This window comes from Cervus canadensis, chromosome 8 (genome assembly GCF_019320065.1).
Source record: "Cervus canadensis isolate Bull #8, Minnesota chromosome 8, ASM1932006v1, whole genome shotgun sequence".
In the NCBI taxonomy this organism is placed as follows: Eukaryota; Metazoa; Chordata; class Mammalia; order Artiodactyla; family Cervidae; genus Cervus; species Cervus canadensis.
Window position 1 is genome coordinate 20,298,255 of NC_057393.1, and position 15,559 is coordinate 20,313,813.

Genomic DNA, 15,559 nt, shown 5'->3' on the forward strand with positions numbered 1-15,559 from the left:
TAATGTAAGGTTTCTAGTGTGTTATACTAACAGAGTATTAATTTCAGAAAGTAACTTTTTTCAAATGTGATTTTTATAAAGTTTCTACAATACTCTTAACTTCTACAAACCAAAAATATCTTCGGATCACTAAGAAAACACGATCCACTTAAATAATTCTGCTGAAATACTTTTATCACACTGTGCAATGGATCTATTTTGCACTTTATGGCCACAAAAAAGGTACTTTAATACAAACTTCAGTGCAAAATAAATCAATGAAAACAGAAGACAGTAAGGTCCATTTTCACCCAAATTTAACCACTAGAATGAAATCAAATTCATCATTTAATGAATATAATCAGAAAACAAACTCCATTTAAAAAGATACACATTTTTTACCTTTCCTTGTTTAACAATATAATAAGGATTGCTTCGAGAAAAACCAGCACTTTCAAGGAGGTTCATCACATCATTTTTCCTGTTGATATAACAATTAAAAATTTTTTCAAATATATAACAATCTAACAATAAGCAAAGAATACAGTAACCCTTGAGTTAAGGAGCATGAAAAGTATAGAACAGTCATTAAATTATCTTTTATGTCAGCCTCAGGGAATCTTCTGATTCTTATGCTTGAGCTCTAAATAATGATTTGCTGAACCTGAGGCAAAAGCACCTCATATATGAGCCAAGTAAAATACTTTTACTCTTTTGTATAGAAATTATAAGCATAAAAATGCTTACGTGACCATTTTCTTGTCTAAGAAATACTGATCCTTTTTGGCACCGATAACTCTTCGAAGTGAAACTTCCTCTTTGTCGATCTAAGAAAAAAACATAAAAGCTCAAACATAAATCTAATAGTAAATGTTTTGGAAACATTTCAGTTAATAGGGTCATTTTAGAGTCCCTCACCATAGCAGTTATTTTGAAACTTCAATTATCTCACTAAAGATATGCTATTGAATACTCAATTCTACAACAAAGACCTTTTTTTTTTTACAACAGCTTGCACATTCCCACTTGTTTACCAGAACATTCAAAATTTTAAGATAAAATTAGTATGTAAGCTATAATTATTTTAGTATAAACTAAATCATAAAAGCCTTCCTGGGTAGCTAAAACAGTAAAGAATTTGCCTGCAATGCAAGAAACCTGGGTTTGATCCCTGTGTTGCAAAGATCCCCTGGAGAAGGGCATGGCAACCACTCCAATATTCTTGCCTGGAGAATTCCATGGACAGAGGAGCCTGGAGGGCTACAGTCCAGGGACTCACAAAGAGTTGGACATGACTGAGTGACTAACACATACAAATCATAAAAGCCTAAGTACAGCTATAAATAAAAGTTTCAAAGCATGAAAAAAGTCAGCTGCATCAATAAAATTCTCAATATTATTACTGAAAAGAAAAAAACAGTTACTCACGGGTAACCGGTTGTCTGAATTGTCAAAAATAATCTCCACAAAAGCAGAAATAACACGAGGACCAGTACCCTCCTAAAACACAAGAAAAAGTTAATGTCATTTAAGTGGTACTTTCACATTCTTTAAATATTTTTAAAGTTTAGTGCAGGTAATAAGCCCAATTCAGTGGAGGAAAATTTCTATCAGACTAGAATATCACAGCAATCCAGTCTATGCCCCAACCACTCATGCCAAAGAAGCTGAAGTTATATGATTCTATGAAGACCTACAAGACCTTCTAGAACTAACACCCAAAAAAGATGTCCATTTCATTACAGGGGACTGGAATGCAAAGGTAGGAAGTCAAGAGATACCTGAAGTAACAGAAAAGTCTGACCTTGCGAGTACAAAATGAAGCTGGGCAAAGACTAACAGAGTTTTGCCAAGAGAACACACTGGTCATAGCAAACACCCTCTTCCAACAACACAAGAGAAGACTCTACACATGGACATCATCAGATAGATGGTCAACACCGAAATCAGATGGATTATATTTTTTGCAACAGAAGATGGAGAAGCTCTATATAGTCAGCAAAAACAAGACCAGGAGCTGACTGTGGCTCAGATCATGAACTCCTTATTGAAAATTCAGACTTAAATTGACCAAAGTAGGGAAAACCACCAGACCATTCATGTCTGACTTAAATCAAATCCCTTACAATTATACAGTGGAAGAGACAAATAGATTCAAGGGATTAGATTTGATAGACAGAGTGCCTTAAGAACTATGGAGGTTCATGACATTGTACAGGAGGCAGGGATCAATATCATCCCCAAGAAGAAATGCAAAAAGGCAAAAATAATTGTCTGCAGAGGCCTTACAAATAGCTGAGAAAAGAAAAGAAGAGAAGTGAAAGGCAAAGGAGAAAAGGAAATATATACCCATCTGAATGCAGAGTTCTAAAAACAGCAAGGAGAGATAAGAAAGTCTTCCTAAGTGATCAATGCAAAGAAATAAAGGAAAACAATAGAATGGGAAAGACTAGAGATCTTGTCAAGAAAATTAGAGATACCAAGGGAACTTTTCATGCAAAGATGGGCACATTAAGGACAGAAATGGTATGGACCTAACAGAAGCAGAAGATATAAGAGGTGGCAAGAATACACAAAAGAACTATACAAAAAAGATTTTCATGAGCCAGATAACCATGATGGTGTGCTCACTCACCCAGAGCCAGACATCCTGGAGTGCAAACTCAAGTGAGCCTTAGGAAGCATCACTATGAACAAAGCTAGTGGAGGTGATGGAATTCCAGTTGAGCTATTTCAAATCCTAAAAGATGATGCTGTGAAAGTGCTGCACTCAATATGTCAGCAAATCTGGAAAACTCAGCAGTGGCCAAAGGACTGGAAAAGGTCAGTTTTCATTCCAGTACCAAAGAAAGGCAATGCCAAAGAATGTTAAAACTACTGTACAACTGCACTCATTTCACACGCTAGCAAAGCAATGCTCAAAATTCTCCAAGCGAGGCTTCAACAGTACGTGAACCATGAACTTCCAAATGTTCAAGTTGGATTTAGAAAAGGCAGAGAAATCAGAGATCATATTGCCAACATCCACTGGATCATAGAAAAAGCAAGAGAGCTCCAGAAAAACATTCTACTTCTGCTTTATTCATTCTGTGTGGATCACAACAAACTGTGGAAAATTCTTAAAGAGATGGGAATACCAGACCACCTGACCTGCCTCCTGAGGAATCTATATGCAGGTCAAGAAGCAACAGTTAGAACCGGACACGGAACAACAGACTGGTTCCAAATCAGGAAAGGAGTATGTCAAGGCTGTATATTGTCACCCTGCTTATTTTACTTGTGTGCAGAGTACATCATGTGTAATGCCGGACTGGATGAAGCACAAGCTGGAATCAAGATTGCTGGGAGAAATATCAATAACCTCAGACACACAGATGACACCACGCTTATGGCAGAAAGCGAAGAAGAGCTAAAGAGCCTCATGATGAAAGTGAAAGAGGAGAGTGAAAAAGTTGGCTTAAAACTCAACATTCAAAAAACTAAGATCATGGCATCCAGTCCCATCACTTCATGGGAAATAGATGGGAAAACAATGGAAACAGAGAGACTTTATTTTCTTGGGTTCCAAAATCACTGCAGACGGTGACTGCGGCCATGAAATTAAAAGACACTTGCTCCTTGGAAGAAAAGCTATGACCAACCTGGACAGCATATTAAAAAGCAGAGACAGATGTTTGATAACAAAGGTCCACCTAGTCAAAGCTATAGTTTTTCTAGTAGTCATATATGGATGTGAGAGTTGGACTACCAAGAAAGCCGACCGCTGAAGAATTGATGCTTTTGAACTGTGGGGTTGGAGAAGACTCTCAAGAGTCCCTTGGACTGCAAGGATATCAAACCAGTCAATCCTAAAGGAAATCAGTCCTGAATATTCACTGGAAGGACTGATACTGAAGCTGAAATACCAATACTTTGACCACCTGATGCAAAGAACTCACTCTTTAGAAAAGGCCCTGATGCTGGGCAAGATTGAAGGCAGAAGGGGATGACAGAGGATGAGATGGTTGGATGGCATCACCATCTCGATGGACCTGAGTTTGAGCAAGTTCTGGGAGTTGGTGATGGATAGGGAAGCCTGGTGTGCTGCAGTCCATGGGCTTGCAAAGAGCTGGACATGACTGAGCGACTTAACTGTACTGAGAAAATCCTCTTGCCAAAGCAGCAGACGCTGGATTAGGATAACAATACTCAGCCACAAACCTTTTTTTCCCTCCCCCAAATAGACTTTGACTCTGAATTAAAAAAATGAGAACTATGCAAAAGATGTCAAAGTTAGCTATACATAGGCTTTGTTCTACATACCACTTCATTTGAGCACAAGACCCCAGAGCCACCCAATTTTACCTATTTGCTAATATATAAAACACCTTGAGGCTTTTCTCTTATAGATTCATCCTAATGTTAGAAAGGAACCCTAACAAAGCATATAATTACTGGAACTGTCTTTTTAAACATTTGAGATATTCTATATAGTTTTAAATCTGCTACAAAAACATTCGCATTTAAAACGTCACGTTTCGATCGGTTTGTGACCCAGCTACTTAACAAGCCCAGATAATTTCTAGATTGTGAAAACTGTTATGAAGTTTGTTCAATACAATAAAGAATAATACCTAAAGAAATTATTCTTTTAATGCTAATCTGAGAAACCTAAACAGAGATTTTCTTATACGGAATCAATCCTGAGTACAGACTAAAAATTCAAATTAAAAAAAAAATTTTTAATTAAAATTTAAGAGTGGGAAGAAGGAATTCCTTGCCAGTCCAGTGGTTAGGACGTGGTGCTTTCACTACCGTGGCCTTGGTTCAATCCCTGGTTGAGGAATTAAGATCCCGCAAGCCACATGGCACAACCGGAAAAAAAACAGAGGGCAGGGGTGGCGGGGGGTGGGGGATAATGGTTAGAAAAAAACTTTAAGTCTGAGAGACACTGTGTAGATACACTGAAGAATCTTGCTTTCTGGTCTTAAAAGTAATTACAAGCCATATTTAAATAAGACAGATGAGGTACATCATTTTATCATAGACTTTTATACTTTCTTAACCTAAAAGTGTTTATTATTTATAATTTAATGAAAACATTCTAACAATTTTCATTACTATAAACACACTTTCTTATTGGAAAATGTTACCATTTAAGTACCAATATGGCTAAAAATAATTTTATGTGGTTAAGTTTGTAATGGTTGCTTTTCTGTGGCTCCATATTAACTTCTGATTTCCCTGGTGGCTCAGACGGTAGAGCGTCTGCCTACAATGCGGGAGACCCGGGTCTAATCCCTGGGTTGGGAAGATCTCCTGGAGAAGGAAAACGGCAACCCACTCCAGTATTCTTGACTGGAAAATTCCATGGACGGTGGAACCTGGTAGGCTATAGCCCATGGGGTCGCAAAAAGTCGGACACGACTAAGCAACTTCACTTTCTGAGTCTTAAAGTTCCTAATTCCCAACCTAACTCTTTTTTCTCCTCAGCAAGCCAGATTCCAGATTCTTTATTCAAAGTATAAAGAATTTATATTTATATGGAACATATATCCATCCATAGGGAACTCCTACAATTTTTTTAACCATTATATAAAAATTAAGCCTTCATCCTGCATTAATATAGTACACTAAATTTCACAGCAGAACATATACATAAGAAACATATTGTGTCATGTTCACAAAAGATCTGAAACTTGAAAAAATAATTTTGTTTAGCAGCACTGACAATGTATTTTTAGAAGTACTTAAAACCTGTAATGTTTTAAAGCAGTCTCACTCACATGTAACAAAGCCAATCGCTGTTCCGGACGAAGATGACTAAACTCATCACTGAGAACAAACTGAATTGCTAGAAACATAAAAACAACTATTAGTACAATCTAAAAAAGATTTGTGCTTTAGTTATAATCTCCCATACCTTCAGAGAACACAGTGTATCTATCAGGTATTGAACAATACAGATAAAGTAGATTAACTGTTTCATATAGACAAAAGGAATGCAAAAAATTTGCCTGTACAGACTATTCAGCTACAAAATGATGATATTAGAAAAATATTAACAAGCTTTCACGGAAACATTTAAGGTAAGAAAATAAAAAGAAAACACTGAAATACACAAAAAGACAAGTGGAACTAAGGTATAACTCTTGATCAAAGTATATGTGTTTAGGTTTCATGCTATATTTGCTTTTATCCACTACATATAAATGATATAATTTAAAATATTTAACAAAATAGGATATATTCCTATAATATCCTTAATTGGATACTTTGTCAAAAGAAACAGAACTATGTAGGAAATACTGGGAAATGCTTCAGATTTCTACTCTCTGTTGCAGTACTTACATGCCCTTTCTCGTCTATAAATAAGGTATCATTCATGCCACTTCCACAGAATGCGTAACTGGACCACCCTCTCCTAGAAATCCAACTCTTCACTCAACTGTTGTATTCCCCGTCCATCTGAGAGACTTTTGACACTCTAAAAGAGTGAGTGTGTGTATATGAATGTGTATGCTGGGGGTGATGGTGGGGATTGGTTTTCTTTTATAATCACCTTGGAGGGGACAAATTCAAACTCCTAGAGAAATATTTCCCTTCTCACCATCCCCAAATTAAAACTACTGATGGGATACAGAGTGCCCTTTAAAGCATGAGCAGAGAAGAGACAAAACTTCTGCTATTACTAATGCTCCCTTTTCCTCAAGCACCACTCAACTAAGATGTTTAAAAATTTTTCCACCTACTCCTTATATAGTCCAAATCTGTTAAAATATTTTTCTCCCCAAAGAATTTAACACAGGCAGTACTATTCTTAAATGCATTTTATCTTCAGAGATAGTTTTCAAAGCTCTATTTACTACCTTCTGACAACTCTTTGTTGAGTCTATACAGTTTTTTATACTCCATCTTTTATTAAAATAATTGATTTAGATGAAACAGATAAGCTATTTCCCATAACAATATTAACTATTCTACTGCACTTATATTCTTTCTCTCTCTGCATTTACAACATTTATATATGGCACTGAAGTTTAGAAAGCACTCCTATACATATAATCTCATTTGATTCTCACAACTCATCTAAGGTAGGCAGGGTAAATACCTGTTTTTAAAGTGAAAGACTACTTTGAGAAGTTGTTCTGCGTAATCTCACATGGCTAATTAGCCACTAGCGTAGAGCACGGATTCTTACACTCTAAACCCTCTACATTAAATTGCAATAGTGTTTGAAGAAGTATTTCTTCTGTTTCATGCAGACATAACCTCAGATAAACTACCTTAAGATACCTAGGTCTTATTATATTTAGAATTAAAAATACAATACCTACCATAAAAAAAGTTACTTTTTCCAGATCCATTTCTGCCCACTATAAAATTTCAAAAAGTATATGTTATTTTGTATAAAAAACAGTAAAATTTTATACTGAAAGTATTCAAAGATAGAAAATCTTATTTTCTAACAAAACATCTTAAAACTTAAATACAACAGAGCAGTGAACAGCAAATAAAACAGCTTTAATTACCAAATAAGTACAGTTTTTGTATACTGTTCAGTTTTTTTCTTAAAGCAATTTATTTCATTGTTTACTTTTTTGCTCTTTCTCCATAGTTTAAAATTAACAGGAATAACTAAACATACTACCTGGTCTTCATAATTTATAATCATTACAATGGACATGTAATTTTATTTTAATTGTATATAATACTTTTAACAATTTAAAGATTCACATGCTAAAATTTTAAAATACTTAAACAGTCATTAAAATTTCACAAACCATTTCCATGTTAAACAGTTTTCTGATCAGCCCTATACATCAAGTATAGTCTCAGAATCCCAAAAATACAGACAACCATAAGGCACTTGTTTTACTACCTGAATTCAGAAATAAGCAATTCTATACATAAGAGAAAATCAAATGCATCAGATATAATGAATTCACTTGAACTTTTCTGTTCAGAATTTTCATTGTTAAGAGTCATGAATAACTGTCACTCTCTCTCAATCTTGACCAATATCCTGAACAAATTAGCCCCAAAGTCATTATCTTTACTCCAAAGTAAATTCTAAAGAGATCAGAAAGTAATGAAGTGCTTTAAAAAAAAAAGGCATGTAACAAGACACAGGCCACCTTGAAGGGAGGGGGCTTCTTCTAGGGAAATCTAGGACAATTTGAGCACCAAAATAATTAGATGAATTATAAATTAGGGCTTGGGTGGAAGTGGAGGAGAATAATTCGTAAGTCCATACTGAAAATAAAAAGATAAATAAACAGATAAGGAGAAAGGATGCTTGATTACAGTAGAACAACAAAGGGTAAATGTGAAAGGAGTGCTGGAAATAGATCATCATCCTGTAACTACCAGAATAAAGGCAAGAATTATTGATGAATACTAAATCTAAGGGGGAATTTTGATAAGGAATACAGTATTTGCATGGTTTCAAAATCTCTCCACATTATTTATCAGTTGCAAAGGAAAAAACACTAACTATAGTGGGAAAATGACACAACCTTTACTGATCAAAAGTATCATCATCAATAAGAAGCAGATGGATATCATGTGCCTCCACATGGAATACCCTGAAAAGGACACATCATTTACATAATATTTCTCAAAACTAACAATGTAAAACACAAAGGCTGTGGAAATGACCCAGATTAAATGAGAATAAAGAGACATGATAACTAAATGCAATGCCTGATCGTAAATTAAATCCTGTACTAGAGGGAGGGAATGCTAGAGGGGGTAGAAATGCTATAAAGAACATTTCTGGGTCAATCAACATAACTAGAAAATAAAAATAAAAAGATTACTGTATTGATGCTAAATTTACTGACATTGATAACTATACTGTGATTATATAAGATGGCTACACAAAATCTGTCTGGAAGTTATCCAATGCGACCGCAAACCAGATTTATCTTCTTTATAAAGCTATGACCACTTCTCCCCTCACTCCTGCCCTCAAACTGCACTCTCCCATTAAGGCCTCAGCAGCTAAGCAGGCCCAGAGCTCTGTTTTCCAGGAAAGCAGGACTAACTCAAGTATAAAGTATAGATCATTAACAGTAAGAATAGCTATCTCTGGGTAGAATGACTACAGTTTAATTTTTTTTCCTTTTAGCTTCTATGCTCTTTATGTTCTACAAAGTCATGTATATTTCTTTTGTTAGAAGGATAGGAAAAAAGATAACCTCAAAAAGGTTTATGGTTATTACATTTAAACATCAAATAAGTATCAGCACATGGGGTATCTCCCTGCCTTCAAATCATTATTTTTCCAAGGGTCAAAAATCATTAAACAAAGCTTTCAAAAGATATGTTTAGGATCAATCTCAGTGTATATTACTTTTGGTCTTTCTTACATGATTAAGGGACTTGTTTTTAAAATACATTAAACAATATCATGGTTTTTTTTTTTTCAGTTAAACAAAAGAACATTTAGATAATTTCCTTTGTAACTGTGACTATTAACAATCCTAATGTTGCAACCAAAGTAGTAAAATAGCTACCTGATATGAGGCCCTACAGATATAATTTAATCATTCTAGGTAATGATGGCCATCATCTTACAGTTCATTTATAAAATTACAGTCAGTCCTCCAAATTCCAAACTGCTGGGTCCCAAACCTAAGGATTTAATCAACCACAGACAGGGGGCAGGGGCGGTTTCAGAAAGTTCTAAAAACAAGCCAGAATTTGCCACAAGCTGGCAACTATTTACACATGATGTACATTGTGTTTACAGCTATTTACATAGCATTTACATTGTATTACAAGTAATCTAGGGGTATGCTTAGGTTATATGCATAGATTTGATAACAAGACTATGATTTGATAACAAGTTTTAGTCATGCATCCAAGATACCAAGGAAAAACTATAACTGTATAAAACTGATATTAAGATATTTAACCACTTTTAATTTATAAGTTAAGGAAATAATCTATATCTAGTAATTACTCACTTTTCTCCATTTCTAAAGATTTTCTGATTGATGAAAATCAGAAGATACTTATAATCAAAATGCAAGTAAAACTCCAGTACAATCAATCTGTTTTTACAGCACACCAACTAATGATTTTTCAGTAGGTTAAGGCAGAAGGAAAAGTATGTTTTTATTACCAACTACAAAGCTGCAACTCATGCTTCAACGGCAGGCCTTCTCTTGCCCTCAATTTTTAAATTTTATTATGTATTTCAAAATAAAATATGATTCTCAAAAGTTTCTCTGGGAACATCAGTATTCACTGTTCACCCTTAACTTATTTCTGTATTGTCAACTAAACTGGCACTTGCCAAGAGCTTTGCCAGCAACAGAACAACAAGGGCATTTGCCATTTGCCTCTGCAAAGATGGAACCCTATGCTGCTGCAGCTGCTGACCTTCAACACCCCGAGCTGAATTCAGGGTGGAGAGTCAGGCACTCTCTGCTCACTCTCACTTTCCCACTAGGGAAACTGGTGCAACAGGTCTTCAGATTGATATTTTCAGGAACTGATTTCACAATCCCAATCCCTGCATCTCTTCATATCTAGAAAATAGCTAAATCCCTTCATGATGACATCCGCTCCTCTTGACTAGCAGAAAACTTTGTGTCAAATAAGCGCTAGCAAAGTAATGTTCAAAATTCTCCGAGAGGCTTCAGTTCTCCTGAACGGGTAACTCCCAGATGTTCAAGCTGGATTTAGAAAAGGCAGAGGAACCAGAGATCAAATTGCCAACATCCACTGGATCAAAGAAAAGCAAGAGTTCCAGAAAAATATCCACCTCTGTTTCACAGGCTAAGCTAGCCTTTGACTGTGTGGATCACAACAAACTGTGGAAAATTCTTCAAGAGTTGAGAATACCAGACCACCTTACCTGACTCCAGAGAAACCTGTTAGAACAGTTAGAACTCAACATGGAACAGTGGACTGGTTCAATAGGGAAAGTAGTGTGTCAAGGCTGTATATTGTCACCCTGCTTATTTAATTTATATGCAGAGTACATCAAGCGAAATGCCCGGCTGGATGAAGCACAAGCTGGAATCAAGATTGCTGGGAGAACTATCAATAACCTCAGATATGCATGTGACACCCTATGGCAGAAAGTGAAGAGGAACTGAAGAGCCTCTTGCTGAAAGTGAAAGAGGAGAGTGAAAAAGCTGGCTTAATACTCAACATTCAAAAAACGATGACCATGGCATCCGGTCCCATCTTTTCATGGCAAATAGATGGGGAAACAATGGAAACAGTGACAGACTTTATTCTGGGGGGCTCCAATATCACTGCAGATGGTGACTTCAGTCATGAAATTAAGACGTTTGCTTCTTGGAAGAAAAGCTATGACCAACCTAGACAGCATATTAAAAAGCAGACATTACTTTGCCTACAAAGGTCTGCCTAGTCAAAGCTATGGTTTTTCCAGTAGTCATGTATGGATCTGAGAGTTGGACCATAAAGAAGGCTGAGCACCAAAGAATTGATCCTTTGAACTGTGGTGTTGGAGAAGACTCTTGAGAGTCCCTTGTACTGCAAGATCAAACCAGTCAATCCTAAAGAAAATCAATCCACTGAATTCATATTCCAGTGAATATTCATATTCACTTTAAGGACTGAAGTTGAAGCTGAAGCTCAACACTTTGGCCACATGATGCAAACGGCCAACTTATTATACAAGACCCCGATGCTGGGAAAGATTGAAGGCAGGAGGAGAATGGGGTGACAGAGATGAGATGGTTGGATCACATCACCAACTCGATGGACATGAGTCGGAGCAAACTCCTGGAGACGGTGAAGGACAGGGAAGGCTGGTATGCTGCAGTCCATGGGGTCACAAAAAGTTAGACACGACTTAGTGACTGAATAACAACCAAAGGGCTTGAAGGCACTGAACTTCCCCTTCACCAAAATCTTATAGACTGACCTTCTCCCACTGCCTCTGTGGAGCAGTCTCTCAGAGTTATCTGAGGTGCTGTCTCCTGGGCTGCAGTCCTCATTTTGCCCCAAATAAAACTTAATTCCCAACTCGTGCATTTTTTTTTCAGTCAACAGTATGAATCTTACCTCACCTCAAGCTATGGACTCCATGGTACACACTCTCCCTGACCCCCAATTCATATGTTAAAGCCCTAACCCCACTATATGAAGCTTTTTGGAGATGAGGGGGGGTCTTTGGGAGGTAATTTACATGAGGTTAGGAGTGAGGCCTTTATGGCAGGACTACTGCTCTTTCAAGAGGGAAAGGTTCAAACAAAGGTTCTCCAGAGCAGTGAAAAAATAAATCCCTGTTGTTTAAGCCACCTAGTCTACGATATTTTGTTGTGGCAGACCAAACCAACTAGGACAGTGTATAGCTGAAATCTATGTTGATAGCAGTTCTATGCTTTTCTGGTGTCTAGAAGCACTCATTTGATCTAGTCTTTAAAAACTCAGCAGATGGTCAGAAAACACTGCTGTCTGTATCACTATCATCTGTAGAACCTATATATTAACTATTATATTGAAGGACAATCATCATTAGCCCCCTTATACTCACATAATTGCTTTCTCATTTAATCTTCCCAACAGCCCTAAGAAACATGTATCATTATTTCCACTTTACAAGTGAGAAAACTGAAGCATCAGGAAGTCTGAAGAATACATGGCAGAACTGGGATTTAAATCCCACTCTGCCATGATCCAAAGTTTATGCTTTTCCCACCCAGCTGCATGGTCTGTCCTTGGACATTATAATATGAAAAAAAAAATCTTAGAACAACCTAATTTGTGAATAAAGAATGGTCATCTTTGAAATAAGGTAATAGTGACCATTTTAAAAGTAGGAAATGACATACCAAGAATAGCTGAAATGCTAAATTTAGTGCTGTTCACTATAAACTTGAATCTATTAAAAGACATAAATACAAGGCTACCAAATAAAATTAATACTTTGACTGTCTTTTCCAAGTATTTTAAACATAAAAAGGAAGTAACTTCATCAGTGCAGATAAAAGCAAAGTATTAATACAGAAAAAAACCATATAAATTTATGTGATATTCAAGACAATTCCTGTCTCCTTAAGCCTAACATAGGCAAATTTAAACGACTATATAGACATAAAACTGACGGAGTAAACGATGAACACTTACCAATAACATTATGTTTTGAACTGAACGGATCTACAATTGTTTGATCTCTATAACTTCGAAAACCCTGGATAATAACCTAACAAACAGAAGAGAGATTTTTTTTCAGAAAGAAATAACACATCCCAAAAGAAATAACTTCTAAGCTAATATTTTCCTGTAGCCCTCCTTCCCTTTCTGGTTTCCCATTTAATGCCAAATAGAGAAACTTCCATGTCAGAGAAGAAAAATTTATTTTGGAAAATGATTTAAAAATCTCAAAACTGCCCGTATATCAGTAATCATTGCCAGTGTTCTTTAGAAGTTATAATTAGTAGCCTATTAGGGAGCGCTCAAAATCAAATACACTGTATAAGGCTGGCTGGAACACTAACCATCACAGGACCGGATAAAAGTCTATCAAGCATGCAGGGGGGCTCAGCGGTCCTGGGCGCCCCTTTCAGTCACACTCTGGCCAAAACAGAGCCGCCCATCCAGGACAGGGCTGCTCAGAGTCCATCACATCCAGCCGAAAAATTTCTCCTAAGGCGTGTGAATGGGCTCATTTTCGGGGTGGCCTCCAGCGCGGGAAGACCATTTTGACAGAAAGTAAACAACGGAATGAGGAGGCGCTACACATTCTGCAAGAAGAAGGGACCCTTTCACGTCTCCGGTAACTCGGGGAGAAGCGAGGCCCCTGGCTAAGCTGACATCCCAGCTTGGACCCCACAGGCCGGGGATACCCTCTCTCCACACACGCCACGCAAAAAGCTCGCGAGGGGGCTGGCCAGCCCCGCAGGACCAAGCTGCTTCTCGTCCACCCGGGAGGGCCCGGTTCCCTCCAAAAGGCCCGCCTCGCCAGCCCCTCCAGCTCTCTCCGCGAGAGCCCGCCTCCCTCAGGCAAGCGCCCTGCGGAGAGGCTCGGGCTGCAAAGGGGCGCCCCGAGCTGCACCCCTCCCCCACAGTCCCTGTCCAGCCCCGCGCCACCCTGCAAGAAGCAACACCCCCGACAGAAGGAGCGGTCCCCACGAGCGCCTGAGGGGCGGGAGGAACGCACAGGCCTCACCTGCTTTATGTACATGGTTCCGCGCCCCTAGCCGGGGAGAAGCGCTCCCCCGCAATAAGCAACAACTCGGCCGCGGGGTTAGGTGAGGCGCCTGAGAGACCCCTCCCCCCAAAGCGCCGCTTGCACCCCTCTAGCCAAACAAAATGGCGGCGCCCAGGGAGGCGGAGTCCCCGCCTTGGACGGAACCACCCTCGCAGCTTCCCTCGGAGCGTGGGGGAATCAGAGTCAGATCTGCTCTGTCTTTTTAGCAAAAGATCCTTCTACGATGTCGTTAGCTGAATTTCATTTGCCTCCTCAATTTTTAGGTGATTTTTTCCTGAGAATTAGTCGGAAACTTCATTCGGAAAAGCCTTGGTCATGAGATTGACCTGTATTCCCTCCGAGCGCGCAGCCAATGGTTGCGGCCACAAGGTGGAGAAAGGTTCGGCGCCAAAGCTGAGAGGGTGTCCAAGCGCCAGTAGCGGTGCGAGTTGACGGCCCCGTGGTCTCGCGCTGTTTGGAAATAGCGAGCTGGGGCGGGCGGCGCGGCTGCCCGAACCTATAGAGTACTGGACTGGGCGATAAACTCGGTGAGCAGAATCCCTGGTCCTCTATTATTCTCTCTTTTGTATAAGTTTAGAATGGCTCCCACTGGCTCTGGACTCCCCACTCTCAGGACAGCCCCAAATGGACTTGACGCTAGAAAATTAATTTTAATATTGTCATAGTTATTAATATCCCGGAGCTGTTACTGCTCTGCCAGTTGCTATAAATCTAGGCAGATTGGACGACTGCAACGCAAAGATTTAGTTAAGATTAAAACCCCTCCCCCGCCTTTTTTCCTAAGAGCCTAAAAGCTTGGAGGTACTAGTGGCAACCCTGGGCGTATCTGATCTGCCCCAATCGCAGGAGAAAAACCCGGATCTCTGGGCCGCTGTAAAATTACTTGCCACTCAGCAGTCACTCAAATTGGTCGGTCCTCGCAACCCGTCCCGCTACGGCGGGCAGTTCTAACGCTGATTATTTCTACGTTGAACTATTTCAAATGACTAACTTCATTCCTGTCAACACCTCTTGGTGCTGGAAGAAGACTTTATGTATCTTTTAAATAGATGAAAAGGACAAGGACACTTAAGGGAAAACAAATGACTTTTTAGAAGGGGGCAAGGGAAAGAGAAAGAGCACTTCAGGGAAAACATACGACTTTTAGGAAAGTCAAACCGGCCCTTAGGAGAAGAGATGGAAGTCGCTAGTAGTAATACTTTGAGTATTACTTCAGTGATGAGTCAGACTTCCCCGTGTGTTCCCAGGGAGAGGATTTATGGCAAGTGTGTTATTTTAAGCTCTTTTGAGAGGCAGATAAGAGATTTCAGAAACTCATACTTTCAGCCTTAAATAATGTTTATGCCACAATAGTGGATTCTGGATCCTTTCCAGAGAGTATCCAGAGTATACCTGTCA

The 15,559-nt window shown here is 38.6% G+C and overlaps 1 protein-coding gene across 1 annotated transcript in view; it reads right to left on the minus strand.

Annotated features, from left to right (window-relative positions):
- The window catches only part of SMC3 (structural maintenance of chromosomes 3), a 37,957-nt gene extending 23,682 nt beyond the window's left edge, over positions 1–14,275 (minus strand). The window contains exons 1-7 of the mRNA XM_043476001.1: positions 14,120–14,275; positions 13,078–13,153; positions 7,296–7,334; positions 5,745–5,812; positions 1,408–1,479; positions 727–806; positions 382–460 (exon numbers count right to left, since the gene is read on the minus strand). Coding sequence (XP_043331936.1) covers positions 382–460; positions 727–806; positions 1,408–1,479; positions 5,745–5,812; positions 7,296–7,334; positions 13,078–13,153; positions 14,120–14,134 — 429 coding nt within the window. The 5' untranslated portion in view covers positions 14,135–14,275. The remainder of the gene's footprint in view (positions 1–381; positions 461–726; positions 807–1,407; positions 1,480–5,744; positions 5,813–7,295; positions 7,335–13,077; positions 13,154–14,119) is intronic.
- Between the last annotated feature and the right edge of the window lie 1,284 nt (positions 14,276–15,559).